The 22,479-nt window shown below is 39.2% G+C and overlaps 1 protein-coding gene across 2 annotated transcripts in view; it reads left to right on the top strand.

Annotated features, from left to right (window-relative positions):
- SMC2 (structural maintenance of chromosomes 2) overlaps positions 1 to 21,118 on the top strand; it is a 107,222-nt gene extending 86,104 nt beyond the window's left edge. Inside the window, exons 23-25 of one of the 2 annotated variants that reach the window (XM_038770361.1) lie at positions 4,653 to 4,813; positions 8,124 to 8,271; positions 20,723 to 21,118. In XM_038770361.1, coding sequence (XP_038626289.1) covers positions 4,653 to 4,813; positions 8,124 to 8,271; positions 20,723 to 20,884 — 471 coding nt within the window. In that variant the 3' untranslated portion in view covers positions 20,885 to 21,118. Of the gene's footprint in view, positions 1 to 4,652; positions 4,814 to 8,123; positions 8,272 to 12,786; positions 12,809 to 20,722 lie in introns of those variants that run through there. The other variant, XR_005457051.1, reaches the window with a different exon arrangement.
- The last annotated feature ends 1,361 nt before the right edge of the window (positions 21,119 to 22,479 follow it).

The raw sequence follows: 22,479 nt of genomic DNA, 5'->3' as shown, positions 1-22,479 counted from the left end.
AATAATAATGGCATTTAAGCACTTACTATGTGCAGAGCACTGTTCGAAACGTTGGGGAGGTTATAATAATAATGATGATGGCATTTGTTAAGCGCTTACTATGTGCAGAGCACTGTTTGAAATGTTGGGGAGGTTATTATAATAATAATAATAATGATGCTGATGGCATTTAAGCGCTTACTATGTGCAGAGCACTGTTCTAAGCGCTGGGGAGGTTATTATAATAATAATGATAATGATGGCATTTGTTAAGCGCTTACTATGTGCACAGCACTTGTAAGCGCTGGGGAGGTTACAATAATAATAATAATGATGATGGCATTTTAAGCGCTTACTATGTGTAGAGCACTGTTGTAAGCGCTGGGGAGGTTACAATAATAATAATGATGATGATGGCATTTATTAAGCGCTTACTATGTGCAGAGCACTGTTTGAAGTGCTGGGGAGGTTCCAATAATAATAATGATGGCATTTGTTAAGCGCTTCCTATGTGCAGAGCACTGTTGTAAGCGCTGGGGAGGTTACAATAATAATAATAATAATAATAATAATAATAATAATGGCATTTGTTAAGCGCTTACTATGTGCAGAGCACTGTTCTAAGCGCTGGGGAGGTTATTATAATAATAATGATGATGGCATTTGTTAAGCGCTTACTATGTGCAGAGCACTGTTGGGAACGCTGGGGAGGTTGTTATAATAATAATGATGGCATTTGTTAAGCGCTTACTATGTGCAGAGCACTGTTCTAAGCGCTGGGGAGGTTATTATAATAATGATTATGATGATGGCATTTAAGTGCTTACTGTATGCAGAGCACTGTTGGAAACGCTGGGGAGGTTATTATAATAATAATAATGATGGCATTTGTTAAGCGCTTACTATGTGCAGAGCACTGTTGTAAGTGCTGGAGAGGTTACAATAATAATAATGATGGCATTTGTTAAGTGCTTACTATGTGCAGAGCACTGTTCTAAGCGCTGGGGAGGTTATAATAATAATAATGATGATGATGGCATTTGTTAAGCGCTTACTATGTGCAGAGCACTGTTCTAAGCGCTGGGGAGGTTACAATAATAATAATAATAATGATGGCATTTGTTAAGTGCTTACTATGTGCAGAGCACTGTTCTTAGCGCTGGAGAGGTTGCAATAATAATAATAATGATGATGGCATTTAAGTGCTTACTATGTGCAGAGCACTGTTCTAAGCGCTGGGGAGGTTATAATAATAATAATAATAATGATGATGGCATTTGTTAAGCGCTTACTATGTGCAGAGCACTGTTCTAAGCGCTGGGGAGGTTATTATAATAATAATAATGATGGCATTTGTTAAGCACTTACTATGTGCAGAGCACTGTTGGAAACGCTGGGGAGATGATTATTATTAATAATAATGATGGCATTTGTTAAGCGCTTACTATGTGCAGAGCACTGTTCTAAGCGCTGGGGAGGTTACAATAATAATAATAATAATGATGGCATTTGTTAAGTGCTTACTATGTGCAGAGCACTGTTCTTAGCGCTGGAGAGGTTGCAATAATAATAATAATGATGATGGCATTTAAGTGCTTACTATGTGCAGAGCACTGTTCTAAGCGCTGGGGAGGTTATAATAATAATAATAATAATGATGATGGCATTTGTTAAGCGCTTACTATGTGCAGAGCACTGTTCTAAGTGCTGGGGAGGTTACAATAATAATAATGATGGCATTTGTTAAGTGCTTACTATGTGCAGAGCACTGTTCTAAGCGCTGGGGAGGTTACAATAATAATAATGATGGCATTTGTTAAGCTCTTACTATGTGCAGAGCACTGTTCTAAGCGCTGGGGAGGTTACAATAATAATGGTAATGATGGCATTTGTTAAGCGCTTACTATGTGCAGAGCACTGTTGTAAGCACTGGGGAGGTTACAATAATAATAATAATGATGGCATTTGTTAAGTGCTTACTATGTGCAGAGCACTGTTGTAAGCACTGGGGAGGTTACAATAATAATAATAATGATGGCATTTTTTAAGTGCTTACTATGTGCAGAGCACTGTTCTAAGCGCAGGGGAGGTTACAATAATAATAATGGCATTTGTTAAGTGCTTACTATGTGCAGAGCACTGTTCTAAGCGCTGGGGAGGTTACAATAATGATAATGATGGCATTTGTTAAGCGCTCACTATGTGCAGAGCACTGTTCTAAGCGCTGGGGAGGTTATTATAATAATAATAATGATGATGGCATTTGTTAAGCGCTTACTATGTGCAGAGCACTGTTGGGAACGCTGGGGAGGTTGTTATAATAATAATGATGGCATTTGTTAAGCGCTTACTATGTGCGGAGCACTGTTCTAAGCGCTGGGGAGGTTATAATAATAATGATTATGATGATGGCATCTGTTAAGCGCTTACTGTGTGCAGAGCACTGTTGGAAATCCTGGGGAGGTTATTATAATAATAATAATGATGGCATTTGTTAAGCGCTTACTATGTGCAGAGCACTGTTGTAAGCACTGGGGAGGTTACAATAATAATAATAATGGCATTTGTTAAGCGCTTACTATGTGCAGAGCACTGTTTGAAGTGCTGAGGAGGTTCCAATAATAATAATAATAATAATGATGGCATTTGTTAAGCGCTTACTATGTGCAGAGCACTGTTCTTAGCGCTGCAGAGGTTGCAATAATAATAATAATGATGTTGATGGCATTTGTTAAGTGCTTACTATGTGCAGAGCACTGTTCTAAGCGCTGGGGAGGTTACAATAATAATAACGATAATGATGGCATTTGTTAAGCGCTTACTATGTGCAGAGCACTGTTCTAAGCACTGGGGAGGTTACAATAATAACAATAATAATAATGATAATGATGGCATTTGTTAAGCGCTTACTACGTGCAGAGCACTGTTCTAAGCGCTGGGGAGGTTCCAAGGTGATCAGGCGGCCCCACGTGGGGCTCTCAGTCTTCATCCCCATTTTCCGGATGAGGTCACCGAGGCCCAGAGAGGCCAAGTGACTTGCCCAGAGTCGCCCAGCTGACCGGGGCGGAGCCGGGACTCGAACCCGTGACCTCGGACTCCAAAGCCCGGGCTCTTTCCGCTGAGCCGCGCTGCTTCTCTAATTGCACAGCCAGAACCGACCTGCAAATATTATATGGGCGCCCGCTCGCTTGCCGTTCCATTTATTTGGTTAAGGACGCGCATCTCGCTTTATTTCTCCCCCTTCTCGACTGTGAGCCCGCTGTCGGGTCGGGACCGTCTCTATATGTTGCCGACTTGGACTCCCCAAGCGCTTAGTACAGTGCTCCGCACGCAGTAAGCGCTCACTAAATACGGCTGAACGAACTAAGCCCTCCGGCGTTAGATTTCCGCGTCTCGTAGGCGGTGCGTCGTCCGTAAGTGCCCGATAAATACCATCGATCGCGACTTTCCTTCCGCGGCGTGGCCCAGCGGAAAGAGCCCGGGCTTTGGAGTCCGAGGTCGCGGGTTCGAATCCCGGCTCCGCCGGTTGTCAGCCGGGCGACGAGTCGCTTCTCTGGGCCTCAGTGGCCTCATCTGGAAAATGGGGATGAAGACCGGGAGCCCCCCCGGGGGACCACCTGATCACCCTGTATCCCCCCCAGCGCTTAGAACAGTGCTTGGCACATAGTAAGCGCTTAACAAATGCCATCATTATTATTATTATCCCATTTGTTAGTATAAATCTCTCTGGCCTGAGAACATCGTCGGCATTTTCCGTCCTGCCCGAAGTACATCTTTGCTCTGAGGAATTCGGGAGGATCGGAATCACCTTCTCCTCCGTAAAATAACATTCTGGCCACGTGGCTCAGTGGAAAAGAGCCCGGGCTTTGGAGTCCGAGGTCGTGGGTTCGAATCCCGGCTCCGCCGACTGTCAGCTGGGGGATTTTGGGCGAGTCACTTCGCTTCTCCGGGCCTCAGTGACCTCATCTGGAAAATGGGGACGAAGACCGGGAGCCCCCCGGGGACCGCCTGATCACCCTGTAACCTCCCCAGCGCTTAGAACGGTGCTTGGCACATAGTAAGCGCTTACTAAATGCCATCATCATTATTATTATTATTCTTCTCCGGGCCTCAGTTCCCTCATCTGTGAAATGGGGACGAAGACCGGGAGCCCCCCCCGGGGACCACCTGATCACCCTGTAACCTCCCCAGCGCTTAGAACGGTGCTTGGCACATAGTAAGCGCTTAATAAATGCCATCATTATCATTATTATTATTATTCTTCTCCGGGCCTCAGTTCCCTCATCTGTGAAATGGGGACGAAGACCGGGAGCCCCCCCCGGGGACCGCCTGATCACCCTGTAACCTCCCCAGCGCTTAGAACGGTGCTTGGCACATAGTAAGCGCTTAATAAATGCCATCATTATCATTATTATTATTATTCTTCTCCGGGCCTCAGTTCCCTCATCTGTAAAATGGGGACGAAGACCGGGAGCCCCCCCGGGGACACCTGATCACCCTGTAACCTCCCCAGCGCTTAGAACGGTGCTTGGCACATAGTAAGCGCTCAAGAAATGCCGTCGCTATCACTATGCCGTGCCTTCCGAGCTTTCCCGTTGGTTTTTTTTTTTTTTTCCCCTCTTCTTTCCGTCGGGATTTCCCTCCGTCAGCCGTTCTCCCGTGCGTCTCTTCAGGTCAACAGTGACTTCGGCTCCATCTTCTCCACCCTCTTACCCGGGGCCAACGCCACGCTCGCACCGCCCGAGGGGAAGACGGTGCTGGAGGGGCTGGAATTCCGAGTCGCCTTGGGAAACATCTGGAAGGAAAATCTGACGGAGCTGAGCGGGGGTCAGAGGTGGGTCCCGGCGGGGGGGGGGGGGGGGGTCCCGCTTTCCCCCTTTCCCCGCGACTGGGGGGAGCGGTCCGGATCGCGGCGCGATTCCAAGTGGGAATTCCTCAGGCGGGGAGCGGAAGGTGGCGGGTTCCAATCCCGCCCCGCCGCCTCACCTCCCCGGTCCGCCACTTCCCGCCTCGGCGAAGGGATGGTCGTTCCCGAGTTGGGCGCCGGGCCGAAGAGAAGGCGATACTCCTGATAATCGGGGTATTCGTTAAGCGCTTACTCTGTGCCAGGCACTGTACTGAGCGCCGGGGCAGACGGGCCGGCTCGCACGGCGGACAGGTGGGCGAGTCGCGATTCATTGATGAATGAATAATGGCGTTTACTAAGCGCCCGCTAGGTGCCAGGCACCCTTCTAAGCGCTGGGGAGGTTCCCGACGGTCCCACGGGGACCCATTTTCCAGATGGGACTCGCCCCAAGTCACCCGGCTGACAGGCGGCGGAGCTGGGATTGGAACCCGAAGCCCGGGCTCTTTCCGCTGAGCCGCGCTGCTTCTCTGGATTAGGATTCGAACCCTTGACCTTCTGACTCCCGGGGCCAGCAGGCCACGCTGGCTCCGTCTTAATCTGAACGAGATCTTTCCTTTCCTTTCCTTTTCCTTTCCTTTTCCTTTCCTTTCCTTTCCTTTCCTTTCCTTTCCTTTCCTTTCCTTTCCTCTTTCCTTTCCTTCTTTCCTTTCCTCCTTTCCTTTCCTTTCCTTTCCTTTCCTTTCCTCTTTCCTTTCCTTTCCTCTTTCCTTTCCTTTCCTCTTTCCTTTCCTTTCCTTTTTTTCTTTCCTTTCCTTTCCTTCTTTCCTTTCCTTCTTTCCTTTCCTCTTTCCTTTCCTTTCCTTTCCTCTTTCCTTTTCTTTCCTTCTTTCCTTTCCTCTTTCCTTTCCTTTCCTTTCCTTCTTTCCTTTCCTTTCCTTTCCTTTCCTCTTTCCTTTCCTTTCCTCTTTCCTTTCCTTTCCTCTTTCCTTTCCTTTCCTCTTTCCTTTCCTTTCCTTTCCTTCTTTCCTTTCCTTTCCTCTTTCTTTTCCCCTTTCCTTTCCTTTCCTTTCCTTTCCTTTCCTTTCCTTTCCTTTCCTTTCCCCTTTCCTTTCCTTTCCCCTTTCCTTTCCTTTCCTCTTTCCTTTCCTTTCCTTTCCTTTCCTTTCCTTTCCTTTCCTCTTTCCTTTCCTTTCCTCTTTCCTTTCCTTTCCTTTCCTTTCCTTTCCTTTCCTTTCCTTTCCTTTCCTTTCCTCTCCTCTTTCCTTTCCTCTCCTCTCCTCTCCTTTCCTTTCCTCTTTCCTTTCCTTTCCTTTCCTTTCCTCTTTCCTTTCCTTTCCTTTCCTTTCCTTTCCTTTCCTTTCCTTTCCTTTCCTTTCCTCTCCTCTTTCCTTTCCTCTCCTCTCCTCTCCTTTCCTTTCCTCTTTCCTTTCCTTTCCTTTCCTTTCCTCTTTCCTTTCCTTCTTTCCTTTCCTCCTTTCCTTTCCTTTCCTTTCCTTTCCTTTCCTCTTTCCTTTCCTTTCCTCTTTCCTTTCCTTTCCTCTTTCCTTTCCTTTCCTTTTTTTCTTTCCTTTCCTTTCCTTCTTTCCTTTCCTTCTTTCCTTTCCTCTTTCCTTTCCTTTCCTTTCCTCTTTCCTTTCCTTTCCTTCTTTCCTTTCCTCTTTCCTTTCCTTTCCTTTCCTTCTTTCCTTTCCTTTCCTTTCCTTTCCTTTCCTTTCCTCTTTCCTTTCCTTTCCTCTTTCCTTTCCTTTCCTTCTTTCCTTTCCTTTCCTCTTTCTTTTCCCCTTTCCTTTCCTTTCCTTTCCTTTCCTTTCCTTTCCTTTCCTTTCCTTTCCCCTTTCCTTTCCTTTCCCCTTTCCTTTCCTTTCCTCTTTCCTTTCCTTTCCTTTCCTTTCCTTTCCTTTCCTTTCCTTTCCTCTTTCCTTTCCTTTCCTCTTTCCTTTCCTTTCCTTTCCTTTCCTTTCCTTTCCTTTCCTTTCCTTTCCTCTTTCCTTTCCTCTCCTCTTTCCTTTCCTCTCCTCTCCTCTCCTTTCCTTTCCTCTTTCCTTTCTCCTCATTCACTCGGGTCCTCCTTGTTGGTCGTCATGGGAACGAAAAGTGCAAATCCCGAGGGCCACGAGGGACTCGGAGGAGGAGAAAGGCCCCTGAAATCCCAGGAAAAAAAATGGAGAAAATCGATCATTTTTTTGATACACCGCCAAACCCAAATTATCCGAACTTTGAAATCCCCTCGAGCCAACGGCCCGAGATTTGGAGTGGCGTTGTCACTCGCAGCCGTGAGTCCTTCACCTCTGCCACGAAGTCTACCCCTCCTCCCTCTGATTGTTCTCCTTCAGTCAAGGCCTACGAGTAGCCGAAAGACGCACCGAGCTTGGCTGTCGAATAAATGGCGGAAATCCTCCTCCTCTTCGTCCCCCGGCCCTCTTCCGACGTAGTGCCGTGGCATTTTGATGCTCGTATTTCTTAGCGGGCCCTCTGCCAACCCGGCAAAATCTGGCTGGAAACCTCTCGCCCTCACGGTGCTTTGATCCGTTAAGACGGCGATTGCCTGCCCCGAGCGCTTATTACAGTGCTCTGCGCAAAGTAAGCGCCCGGTAAATGCCGGTGATTTTTTTTTTTTTTTGTGGATTGAGTGGTGCCCAGTTCAGTTTCCCATCAGATGATGGCCCATCTCGAGCCCGTTTGTTGCCCTTTTTTCCTGAACTGGAGGCGAAAGGTGACGCTTCAAAAATTCCACAATCCGGGCCCGGACATCCGATTCACGATATTTCCTTCTCGGTGCGTATTTACGTTGCTGTTGGATAGTAACGATGGCATCTGTTAAGCGCTCACCATGTGCCAAGCGCTCAGGTCGTCCCCCACGGGGCTCGCGGGGCCTCGGGGTCCGAGGTCGTGGGTTCAAATCCCGGCTCCGCCAGTCGTCAGCTGGGTGGCCTCGGGCGAGTCGCTTCTCTGGGCCTCGGTGACCCCCTTTGGAAAACGGGGGATCACCCTGTCACCTCCCCGGCGCTCAGAACGGCGCTTGGCACGGAGTGAGCGCTTAATAAATGCCGTTATTATTGTTTCATTATGTATGTAATCGCCCGCCTTTTGTGGACTCGCGTCACTTCCCGCCCCGAGTTCCCTCAGCGTGGGACCGCCGGATCGCCTCGTAACCTCCCCGGCGCGCCGAAAGCGCTCAATAAATAGGATTGAATGAATGATCATCATCGCTCTCATCATCACCAGCCCCGTGAAAGCGGCACCCGGGGCCGGGCCGGCGTAATCCCGGCGCTGTGACGCGGTCTCTTCCGTCTTCCAGGTCGTTGGTGGCCCTGTCCCTCATCCTGTCCATGCTCCTCTTCAAACCGGCCCCGATCTACATCCTGGATGAGGTGGACGCCGCCCTCGATCTCTCCCACACCCAGAACATCGGCCAGATGCTCCGGAGTCACTTCCAACACTCTCAGGTGAGCAGCGGAAGGAGCGACGGCGTCTCGGGAAGAAAGGCGCTCCGGTTTTGTGGCTTATCCCCCCCCCCGCGCTCAAGAGGCGGCCTCTACGTTGGCCTCGGTGGAGGATTCGAGCTCGGGGGCGGCGGGATCTGGAGGCGAAGGGGCGTAGATGACGCCTGTGGTGTCATTCGCCCAGTCGTATTGATTGAGTGCTTACTGTGTGCGGAGCACGGGGCTGAGCGCTTGGGACGTCCACGTTGGCATTCATTCAATCGTATTGAGCGCTTAACTGGACTAAGCGCTGGGGAAGTCAAGTTGGCACTCATTCATTCATATTGAGCCTTAACTGGACTGAGCGCTTGGGAAGTCCATTCATTCATTCAGTCGTATTTATTGAGCGCTTAACTGGACTGAGCGCTGGGGAAGGCCAAGTTGGCATTCATTCATTCATTCGTATTTATTGAGCGCTTAACTGGACTAAGCGCTTGAGAAGTCCAAGTTGGCATTCATTCAATCGTATTTATTGAGCACTTGACTGAGCGCTTGGGGAAGTCCAAGTTGGCATTCATTCATTCAGTCGTATTGAGCCTTAACTGGACTGAGCGCTTGGGAAGTCCATTCATTCATTCAGTCGTATTTATTGAGCGCTTAACTGGACTGAGCGCTTGGGAAGTCCAAGTTGGCATTCATTCATTCAGTCGTATTGATTGAGCGCTTAACTGGACTAAGCACTTGGGAAGTCTAAGTTGGCATTCATTCAATCGTATTTATTGAGCACTTGACTGAGTGCTCAATAAATCCAAGTTGGATTTATTTTAAAGTCCAAGTTGGCATTCATTCATTCAGTCGTATTGAGCCTTAACTGGACTGAGCGCTTGGGAAGTCCATTCACTCATTCAGTCGTATTTATTGAGCGCTTAACTGGACTGAGCGCTTGGGAAGTCCAAGTTGGCATTCATTCATTCAGTCGTATTTATTGAGCGCTTAACTGGACTAAGCGCTTGAGAAGTCCAAGTTGGCATTCATTCAATCGTATTTATTGAGCACTTGACTGAGCGCTGGGGAAGTCCAAGTTGGCATTCATTCATTCAGTCGTATTGAGCCTTAACTGGACTGAGCGCTTGGGAAGTCCATTCACTCATTCAGTCGTATTTATTGAGCGCTTAACTGGACTGAGCGCTGGGGAAGTCCAAGTTGGCATTCATTCATTCAGTCGTATTGATTGAGCGCTTAACTGGGCTAAGCGCTTGGGAAGTCTAAGTTGGCATTCATTCAATCGTATTTATTGAGCACTTGACTGAGCGCTGGGGAAGTCCAAGTTGGCATTCATTCATTCAGTCGTATTGAGCCTTAACTGGACTGAGCACTTGGGAAGTCCATTCATTCATTGTCATATTTATTGAGCGCTTAACTGGACTGAGCGCTTGGGAAGTCCGAGTTGGCATTCATTCATTCAGTCGTATTTATTGAGCGCTTAACTGGACTAAGCACTTGGGAAGTCTAAGTTGGCATTCATTCAGTCGTATTTATTGAGCACTTGACTGAGCGCTGGGGAAGTCCAAGTTGGCATTCATTCATTCAGTCGTATTGAGCCTTAACTGGACTGAGCGCTTGGGAAGTCCATTCATTCATTCAGTCATATTTATTGAGCGCTTAACTGGACTGAGCGCTTGGGGAGTCCAAGTTGGCATCCATTCATTCAGTTGTATTTATTGAGCGCTTAACTGGACTAAGCACTTGGGAAGTCTAAGTTGGCATTCATTCAGTCGTATTTATTGAGCACTTGACTGAGCGCTGGGGAAGTCCAAGTTGGCATTCAGTCATTCAGTCGTATTTATTGAGCGCTTAACTGGACTGAGCGCTGGGGAAGTCCAAGTTGGCATTCATTCATTCAGTCGTATTTGAGCGCTTAACTGGACTCAGCGCTTGGGAAGTCCATGTTGGCATTCATTCATTCAATCGTATTTATTGAGCGCTTAACTGGACTGAGCCCTGGGGAAGTACAGGTTGGCATTCATTCATTCAATCGTAATTAAGCGCTTGGCTGGACTGAGCACTGGGGAAGTCCAAGTTGGCATTCATTCATCGTATTTATTGAGCGCTTAACTGGACTGAGTGCTGGGGAAGTCCAAGTTGGCATTCATTCATTCATTCAGTCGTATTTATTGAGCACTTAACTGGACTAAGCGCTTGGGAAGTACAAGTTGGCATTCATTCAGTCGTATTTATTGAGCGCTTACTATGTGCGGAGCACTGGGCTAAGCGCTTGGGAAGTACAAGTTGGCATTCATTCATTCAATCGTATTGAGCATTTAACTGGACTAAGCGCTTGGGAAGTACAAGTTGGCATTCATTCATTCAGTCGTATTTATTGAGCACTTACTGTGGGCGGAGCACTGGACTAAGCGCTTAGGAAGTCCAAGTTGGCATTCATTCATTCAGTCGTATTTATTGAGCGCTTACTGTGTGCGGAGCACTGGGCTGAGCGCTTGGGAAGTCCAAGTTGGCATTCATTCATTCAATCGTATTTATTGAGCGCTTACTGTGTGCGGAGCACTGGGCTGAGCGCTTGGGAAGTCCAAGTTGGCATTCATTCATTCAATCGTATTTATTGAGCGCTTAACTGGACTAAGCGCTTGGGAAGTACAAGTTGGCATTCATTCATTCAGTAGTATTGAGCGCTTAACTGGACTAGGCGCTTGGGAAGTCCAAGTTGGCATTCATTCATCATATTTATTGAGCGCTTAACTGGACTGAGTGCTGGGGAAGTCCAAGTTGGCATCATTCATTCAATCGTATTTATTGAGCGCTTAACTGGACTGAGCGCTGGGGAAGTCCAAGTTGGCATTCATTCATTCAATCGTATTTATTGAGCGCTTAACTGGACTGAGCGCTGGGGAAGTCCAAGTTGGCATTCATTCATTCAATCGTATTTATTGAGCGCTTGACTGAGCGCTGGGGAAGTCCAAGTTGGCATTCATTCATTCAGTCGTATTTATTGAGCGCTTACTGCGTGCAGAGCACTGTACTAAGCCCTTGGGAAGTCCAAGTCGGCAACATTCATCCATTCATTCAATCGTATTTATTGAGCGTTTACTGCGTGCAGAGCACTGGACTGAGTGCTTGGGAAGTACAAGTCGGCAACATTCATTCATTCATATTCATTCATTCAATCGTATTCATTGAGCGCTTCCTGTGTGCGGAGCACTGTACTAAGCGCTTGGGAAGTCCAAGTCGGCGACACCTAGAGCGGGCTCACGGCCTAGAAGGGGGAGATGGACGACAAAACGAAACGTATCAACCAAATAAAAATCGATAGACTAGGAAATCTTCATCCAGTCGTATTTACTGAGCGCTTACTGCGTGCAGAGCACTGGACTGAGCGCTTGGGCGTGGCTCAGTGGAAAGAGCCCGGCCTTTGGAGTCCGAGGTCGGGGGTTCAAATCCTGGCTCCACCAACAGTCCGCTGGGTGACTCTGGGCCACTGGCTTCACTTCTCTGGGCCTCAGTTCCCTCATCTGGAAAATGGGGATTCAAACTGGGAGCCCCCCTTGTAACCTCCCCGGCGCTTAGAACGGTGCTTTGCACATAGTAAGCGCTTAACAAATGCCATTATTATTATTGATATTGATGATGACTATTATATATATAGTTATTGGCCAATATATATAATATATATATATGTACAATAATATATATCACACATAATATGTATAATATATGTGCAATAACATATCATACATATTATGCATAATATATATGCAATAATATACGATATATTAATATATTAATATATCATTGTATGTATTATGCATAATATATTATACATATGTATGATGTATAATAATATATCATATATTGATATATTAACATATTATTGCATATATTATACATAATATATAATATGATATACATGTTATGTATGATATATAATAATATATAATAACATATCATTGTATATATTATGCATAATATATTATGCATATGTATGGTATATAATAATACATAATATATTAATACATTAACATATTATTGTATATATTATGCATGATATATAATATGATATACATGTTATGTATGGTATATGATAATATATAACATATTAACATATTATTGTATATATCATGCATAATATATTATGCATATGTATGGTATATAATAATATATAATATATTAATACATTAATATATTATTGTATATATTATACATAATATATAATATGATATACATGTTATGTGTTATATATAATAATATATAATATATTAACATATTATTGTATATATTATGCATAATATATTATGCATGTGTATGGTATGTAATAATATATAATATATATTATACATAATATATAATATAATATATTACACATGTGGATGATATATAATATATAATATATTAATACATTGATATAAGATATTATTGTATATATTATACATAATATATAATATACATATTATGTATGATATATAATATATAATATATTAATACAACCGCCGGTCGACGCGCTCTTCCCCGTTTTTTTTCCTCCAGTTCGTGGTGGTGTCCCTGAAGGATGGGATGTTCAACAATTAATATATTAATATATTATATACAATATATTATTGTATCTATTATACATAATATATAATATACATGTGTATGATATATAATAATATATGATATATTAATACACTGATACATTACGATATTATTGTATATATCATACATAATATAATATATTATACATATTATGTATGATATATAATAATACAACCGCCGGTCGACGCGATCTTCCCTGTTTTTTCCTCCAGTTCGTGGTGGTGTCCCTGAAGGACGGGATGTTCAACAATTAATATATTTAATATATTATATTATATACAATATATTATTGCATATAGTATACATAATATATAATGTAATATACATGTGTATGATATATAATAATATATAATATATGAATACATTGATATATTAAGATGCTATTGTATATATTATACATACTATATAATATATGAATACAACCGCCGGTGGACGCGCTCTTCCCCGTTTTTTTTCCTCCAGTTCGTGGTGGTGTCCCTGAAGGACGGGATGTTCAACAATTAATATATTAATATATTATATTATATACAATATATTATTGTATATAGTATACATAATATATAATATAATATACATGTGTGTGATATATAATAATATATAATATATGAATACATTGATATATTAAGATGCTATTGTATATATTATACATACTATATAATATATGAATACAACCGCCGGTGGACGCGCTCTTCCCCGTTTTTTTTCCTCCAGTTCGTGGTGGTGTCCCTGAAGGACGGGATGTTCAACAATTAATATATTAATATATTATATTATATACAATATATTATTGTATATAGTATACATAATATATAATGTAATATACGTGTGTATGATATATAATAATATATAATATATGAATACATTGATATATTAAGATGCTATTGTATATATTATACATACTATATAATATATGAATACAACCGCCGGTGGACGCGCTCTTCCCCGTTTTTTTTCCTCCAGTTCGTGGTGGTGTCCCTGAAGGACGGGATGTTCAACAATTAATATATTAATATATTATATTATATACAATATATTATTGTATATAGTATACATAATATATAATGTAATATACGTGTGTATGATATATAATAATATATAATATATGAATACATTGATATATTAAGATGCTATTGTATATATTATACATACTATATAATATATGAATACAACCGCCGGTGGACGCGCTCTTCCCCGTTTTTTTTCCTCCAGTTTGTGGTGGTGTCCCTGAAGGACGGGATGTTCAACAATTAATATATTTATATATTATATTATATACAATATATTATTGTATATACAATATATTATTGCATATAGTATACATAATATATAATGTAATATACATGTGTATGATATATAATAATATATAATATATGAATACATTGATATATTAAGATGCTATTGTATATATTATACATACTATATAATATATGAATACAACCGCCGGTGGACGCGCTCTTCCCCGTTTTTTTTCCTCCAGTTCGTGGTGGTGTCCCTGAAGGACGGGATGTTCAACAATTAATATATTAATATATTATATTATATACAATATATTATTGTATATAGTATACATAATATATAATATAATATACATGTGTGTGATATATAATAATATATAATATATGAATACATTGATATATTAAGATGCTATTGTATATATTATACATACTATATAATATATGAATACAACCGCCAGTGGACGCGCTCTTCCCCGTTTTTTTTCCTCCAGTTCGTGGTGGTGTCCCTGAAGGACGGGATGTTCAACAATTAATATATTAATATATTATATTATATACAATATATTATTGTATATAGTATACATAATATATAATGTAATATACGTGTGTATGATATATAATAATATATAATATATGAATACATTGATATATTAAGATGCTATTGTATATATTATACATACTATATAATATATGAATATAACCGCCGGTGGACGCGCTCTTCCCCGTTTTTTTTCCTCCAGTTTGTGGTGGTGTCCCTGAAGGACGGGATGTTCAACAATTAATATATTTATATATTATATTATATACAATATATTATTGTATATAGTATACATAATATATAATGTAATATACATGTGTATGATATATAATAATATATAATATATGAATACATTGATATATTAAGATGCTATTGTATATATTATACATACTATATAATATATGAATACAACCGCCGGTGGACGCGCTCTTCCCCGTTTTTTTTCCTCCAGTTCGTGGTGGTGTCCCTGAAGGACGGGATGTTCAACAATTAATATATTTAATATATTATATTATATACAATATATTATTGCATATAGTATACATAATATATAATGTAATGTACATGTGTGTGATATATAATAATATATAATATATGAATACATTGATATATTAAGATGCTATTGTATATATTATACATACTATATAATATATGAATACAACCGCCGGTGGACGCGCTCTTCCCCGTTTTTTTTCCTCCAGTTCGTGGTGGTGTCCCTGAAGGACGGGATGTTCAACAATTAATATATTAATATATTATATTATATACAATATATTATTGTATATAGTATGCATAATATATAATATAATATACATGTGTGTGATATATAATAATATATAATATATGAATACATTGATATATTAAGATGCTATTGTATATATTATACATACTATATAATATATGAATACAACCGCCGGTGGACGCGCTCTTCCCCGTTTTTTTTCCTCCAGTTCGTGGTGGTGTCCCTGAAGGACGGGATGTTCAACAATTAATATATTAATATATTATATACAATATATTATTGTATATATTATACATAATATATAATATACATGTGTATGATATATAATAATATATGATATATGAATACATTGATACATTACGATATTATTGTATATATCATACATAGTATATAATATAATATATTATACATATTATGTATGATATATAATAATACAACCGCCGGTGGACGCGCTCTTCCCCGTTTTTTTTCCTCCAGTTCGTGGTGGTGTCCCTGAAGGACGGGATGTTCAACAATTAATATATTAATATATTATATTATATACAATATATTATTGTATATAGTATACATAATATATAATATACGTGTGTATGATATATAATAATATATGATATATGAATACACTGATACATTACGATATTATTGTATATATCATACATAATATATAATATAATATATTATACATATTATGTATGATATATAATAATACAACCGCCGGTGGACGCGCTCTTCCCCGTTTTTTTTCCTCCAGTTCGTGGTGGTGTCCCTGAAGGACGGGATGTTCAACAATTAATATATTAATATATTATATACAATATATTATTGTATATATTATACATAATATATAATATACATGTGTATGATATATAATAATATATGATATATGAATACATTGATACATTACGATATTATTGTATATATCATACATAATATATAATATAATATATTATACATATTATGTATGATATATAATAATACAACCGCCGGTGGACGCGCTCTTCCCCGTTTTTTTTTCCTCCAGTTCGTGGTGGTGTCCCTGAAGGACGGGATGTTCAACAATTAATATATTAATATATTATATACAATATATTATTGTATATATTATACATAATATATAATATACATGTGTATGATATATAATAATATATGATATATTAATACACTGATACATTACGATATTATTGTATATATCATACATAATATGTATAATATATTATATTATATATTATGTATGATATATAATAATACAACCGCCGGTCGACGCGATCTTCCCCGTTTTTTCCTCCAGTTCGTGGTGGTGTCCCTGAAGGACGGGATGTTCAACAATTAATATATTTAATATATTATATTATATACAATATATTATTGCATATAGTATACATAATATATAATGTAATATACATGTGTATGATATATAATAATATATAATATATGAATACATTGATATATTAAGATGCTATTGTATATATTATACATACTATATAATATATGAATACAACCGCCGGTGGACGCGCTCTTCCCCGTTTTTTTTCCTCCAGTTCGTGGTGGTGTCCCTGAAGGACGGGATGTTCAACAATTAATATATTAATATATTATATTATATACAATATATTATTGTATATAGTATACATAATATATAATGTAATATACGTGTGTATGATATATAATAATATATAATATATGAATACATTGATATATTAAGATGCTATTGTATATATTATACATACTATATAATATATGAATATAACCGCCGGTGGACGCGCTCTTCCCCGTTTTTTTTCCTCCAGTTTGTGGTGGTGTCCCTGAAGGACGGGATGTTCAACAATTAATATATTTATATATTATATTATATACAATATATTATTGTATATAGTATACATAATATATAATGTAATATACATGTGTATGATATATAATAATATATAATATATGAATACATTGATATATTAAGATGCTATTGTATATATTATACATACTATATAATATATGAATACAACCGCCGGTGGACGCGCTCTTCCCCGTTTTTTTTCCTCCAGTTCGTGGTGGTGTCCCTGAAGGACGGGATGTTCAACAATTAATATATTTAATATATTATATTATATACAATATATTATTGCATATAGTATACATAATATATAATGTAATGTACATGTGTGTGATATATAATAATATATAATATATGAATACATTGATATATTAAGATGCTATTGTATATATTATACATACTATATAATATATGAATACAACCGCCGGTGGACGCGCTCTTCCCCGTTTTTTTTCCTCCAGTTCGTGGTGGTGTCCCTGAAGGACGGGATGTTCAACAATTAATATATTAATATATTATATTATATACAATATATTATTGTATATAGTATGCATAATATATAATATAATATACATGTGTGTGATATATAATAATATATAATATATGAATACATTGATATATTAAGATGCTATTGTATATATTATACATACTATATAATATATGAATACAACCGCCGGTGGACGCGCTCTTCCCCGTTTTTTTTCCTCCAGTTCGTGGTGGTGTCCCTGAAGGACGGGATGTTCAACAATTAATATATTAATATATTATATACAATATATTATTGTATATATTATACATAATATATAATATACATGTGTATGATATATAATAATATATGATATATGAATACATTGATACATTACGATATTATTGTATATATCATACATAGTATATAATATAATATATTATACATATTATGTATGATATATAATAATACAACCGCCGGTGGACGCGCTCTTCCCCGTTTTTTTTTCCTCCAGTTCGTGGTGGTGTCCCTGAAGGACGGGATGTTCAACAATTAATATATTAATATATTATATTATATACAATATATTATTGTATATAGTATACATAATATATAATATACGTGTGTATGATATATAATAATATATGATATATGAATACATTGATACATTACGATATTATTGTATATATCATACATAATATATAATATAATATATTATACATATTATGTATGATATATAATAATACAACCGCCGGTGGACGCGCTCTTCCCCGTTTTTTTTCCTCCAGTTCGTGGTGGTGTCCCTGAAGGACGGGATGTTCAACAATTAATATATTAATATATTATATACAATATATTATTGTATATATTATACATAATATATAATATACATGTGTATGATATATAATAATATATGATATATGAATACATTGATACATTACGATATTATTGTATATATCATACATAATATATAATATAATATATTATACATATTATGTATGATATATAATAATACAACCGCCGGTGGACGCGATCTTCCCCGTTTTTTTTTCCTCCAGTTCGTGGTGGTGTCCCTGAAGGACGGGATGTTCAACAATTAATATATTAATATATTATATACAATATATTATTGTATATATTATACATAATATATAATATACATGTGTATGATATATAATAATATATGATATATTAATACACTGATACATTACGATATTATTGTATATATCATACATAATATATAATATAATATATTATACATATTATGTATGATATATAATAATACAACCGCCGGTCGACGCGATCTTCCCCGTTTTTTCCTCCAGTTCGTGGTGGTGTCCCTGAAGGACGGGATGTTCAACAATTAATATATTTAATATATTATATTATATACAATATATTATTGCATATAGTATACATAATATATAATGTAATATACATGTGTATGATATATAATAATATATAATATATGAATACATTGATATATTAAGATGCTATTGTATATATTATACATACTATATAATATATGAATACAACCGCCGGTGGACGCGCTCTTCCCCGTTTTTTTTCCTCCAGTTCGTGGTGGTGTCCCTGAAGGACGGGATGTTCAACAATTAATATATTAATATATTATATTATATACAATATATTATTGTATATAGTATACATAATATATAATATAATATACATGTGTATGATATATAATAATATATAATATATTAATACATTGATATATTAAGATGCTATTGTATATATTATACATACTATATAATATATTAATACAACCGCCGGTGGACGCGCTCTTCCCCGTTTTTTTTCCTCCAGTTCGTGGTGGTGTCCCTGAAGGACGGGATGTTCAACAATTAATATATTAATATATTATATAATATACAATATATTATTGCATATAGTATACATAATATATAATGTAATATACATGTGTGTGATATATAATAATATATAATATATGAATACATTGATATATTAAGATGCTATTGTATATATTATACATACTATATAATATATGAATACAACCGCCGGTGGACGCGCTCTTCCCCGTTTTTTTTCCTCCAGTTCGTGGTGGTGTCCCTGAAGGACGGGATGTTCAACAATTAATATATTTATATATTATATTATATACAATATATTATTGTATATAGTATACATAATATATAATGTAATATACATGTGTATGATATATAATAATATATAATATATGAATACATTGATATATTAAGATGCTATTGTATATATTATACATACTATATAATATATGAATACAACCGCCGGTGGACGCGCTCTTCCCCGTTTTTTTTCCTCCAGTTCGTGGTGGTGTCCCTGAAGGACGGGATGTTCAACAATTAATATATTTAATATATTATATTATATACAATATATTATTGTATATAGTATACATAATATATAATGTAATATACATGTGTATGATATATAATAATATATAATATATGAATACATTGATATATTAAGATGCTATTGTATATATTATACATACTATATAATATATGAATACAACCGCCGGTGGACGCGCTCTTCCCCGTTTTTTTTCCTCCAGTTCGTGGTGGTGTCCCTGAAGGACGGGATGTTCAACAATTAATATATTTATATATTATATACAATATATTATTGTATATATTATACATAATATATAATATACATGTGTATGATATATAATAATATATGATATATGAATACATTGATACATTACGATATTATTGTATATATCATACATAATATATAATATAATATATTATACATATTATGTATGATATATAATAATACAACCGCCGGTGGACGCGCTCTTCCCCGTTTTTTTTTCCTCCAGTTTGTGGTGGTGTCCCTGAAGGACGGGATGTTCAACAATTAATATATTTAATATATTATATACAGCATATTATTGCATATAGTATACATAATATATAATATACGTGTGTATGATATATAATAATATATAATATATGAATACATTGATATATTAAGATGCTATTGTATATATTATACATACTATATAATATATGAATACAACCGCCGGTGGACGCGCTCTTCCCCGTTTATTTTCCTCCAGTTCGTGGTGGTGTCCCTGAAGGACGGGATGTTCAACAACGCCAACGTCCTGTTCAAGACCAAGTTCGTGGACGGCGTGTCGACCATCGCCCGCTACGCCCAGCCCCAGAACGGAAAGCACAAGGCCAAGGCCGCCAAGCCCAGGCCCCCGACGGAGGCCTGACGGGCGCCACGACCCCCTTTTTTAATCCCGCGGTGACTTTTAATAGACTCCTCGGCGACGGCGACCTGGCCGAGCCAGACGCCCCCCCCCCCCCATTTTTAAAAAAAAGAAATGAACTGGACGGATATCCTCGCTCCGTAGGCCCCGTCTCCATCTTTCCCTTTTAACGGGCCGGCCGAGGAGATTTTCCTCTCCGCGTGCGGCGTTTCCGGAGGGAAAATATATCACTCACTGCGAGGTATATATATATATATATATATATATATATATATATATATATATATTTTCGGAGCCCGGGGAGTGATCTGCATCCCGAACCAGCGGGGAGCATCCGCGCTCGGAGCCCCGATCCCCGGAAGCGGTTTTCCCCCGCGAAGGGCAGCGTCCCGGCTACGCGCCGTCCTGGGCGGACTCCCCCCGCCGGGGCCCGCGCCGGCGTAAATTATTTTTAAAAAGCAAGAAGGCCCGGTTGGAAGGGTCGTTTTAATATTTCTTTTAACGTAGGCTTTGCTTTCTTCCCTTTTTTTTTTTTTTTGTCTCGCGCGGCCAATAAACGACCTCGAAAGTGGGCGAGTGATGGGACTTCTTCCTTGCCTCCCCAGAGCAAGCAGCGGGGCTCAGTGGGAAAGAGGCCGGGCTTTGGAGTCCGAGGTCGTGGGTTCAAATCCCGGCTCCGCCCATTAGCCGTGTGACTTTGGGCAAGTCACTTCTCTGGGCCTCAGTTTCCTCATCCGGAAAATGGGGATGAAGACTGGGAGCCCCACCGTGGGACAACCTGATCATCTGGTAACCTCCCCAGCGCTTAGAACAGTGCTCTGCACATAGTAAGCGCTTAATAAATGCCATTATTATTATTATTGACGGTGAACGGCATCCGTCCGGTGGTTACTCCGGGTCGAACGCCGCTCTCGGCGTGAGATCACTCATTCATTCATTCATTCATTCAGCCGTATTTATTGAGCGCTTACCGTGTGCGGAGCACTGGACTAAGCGCTTGGGAAGGCCACGTCGGCAACATCGAGAGGCGGTCCCTACCCGCCGGCGGGCTCACGGTCTACAGGGAAGCAGCAGCGTGGCTCAGTGGCAAGAGCCCGGGCTTTGGAGCCCGAGGTCGTGGGTTCGAATCCCAGCTCCACCACGTCTGCTGTGTGACCTTGGGCAAGTCACTTCACTTCTCGGCGCCTCAGTTCCCTCATCTGTATAATGGGGATTAAGACTGTGAGCCCCCCGCGGGACAACCCGATCACCTTGTAACCTCCCCAGTGCTTAGAACAGTGCTTTTTTGCACATAGTAAGCGCTTAACAAATGCCATTATTATTATTATTAGAAGGGGAGACGGACAACAGAACAAAACAGATAAACCAAGTTCATTCATTCATTAAATAATTGTATTTATTGAGCGCTTACTGTGTGCAGAGCACTGTACTAAGCGCCTGGCAACATAGACAGTCCCTACCCGCCAGCGGGCTCACGGTTTAGAAGGGGGAGACGGACGACGGAACAAAACATATAAACCAAATTCATTCATTCATTCGATTGTACTTATTGAGCACTTACTGTGTGCAGAGCACTGTACTAAGCGCCTGGCAAAATA

This window comes from Tachyglossus aculeatus, chromosome X3 (assembly GCF_015852505.1).
Source record: "Tachyglossus aculeatus isolate mTacAcu1 chromosome X3, mTacAcu1.pri, whole genome shotgun sequence".
NCBI classification, from domain to species: Eukaryota; Metazoa; Chordata; class Mammalia; order Monotremata; family Tachyglossidae; genus Tachyglossus; species Tachyglossus aculeatus.
This window is presented reverse-complemented; position numbering and strand designations above follow the sequence as displayed.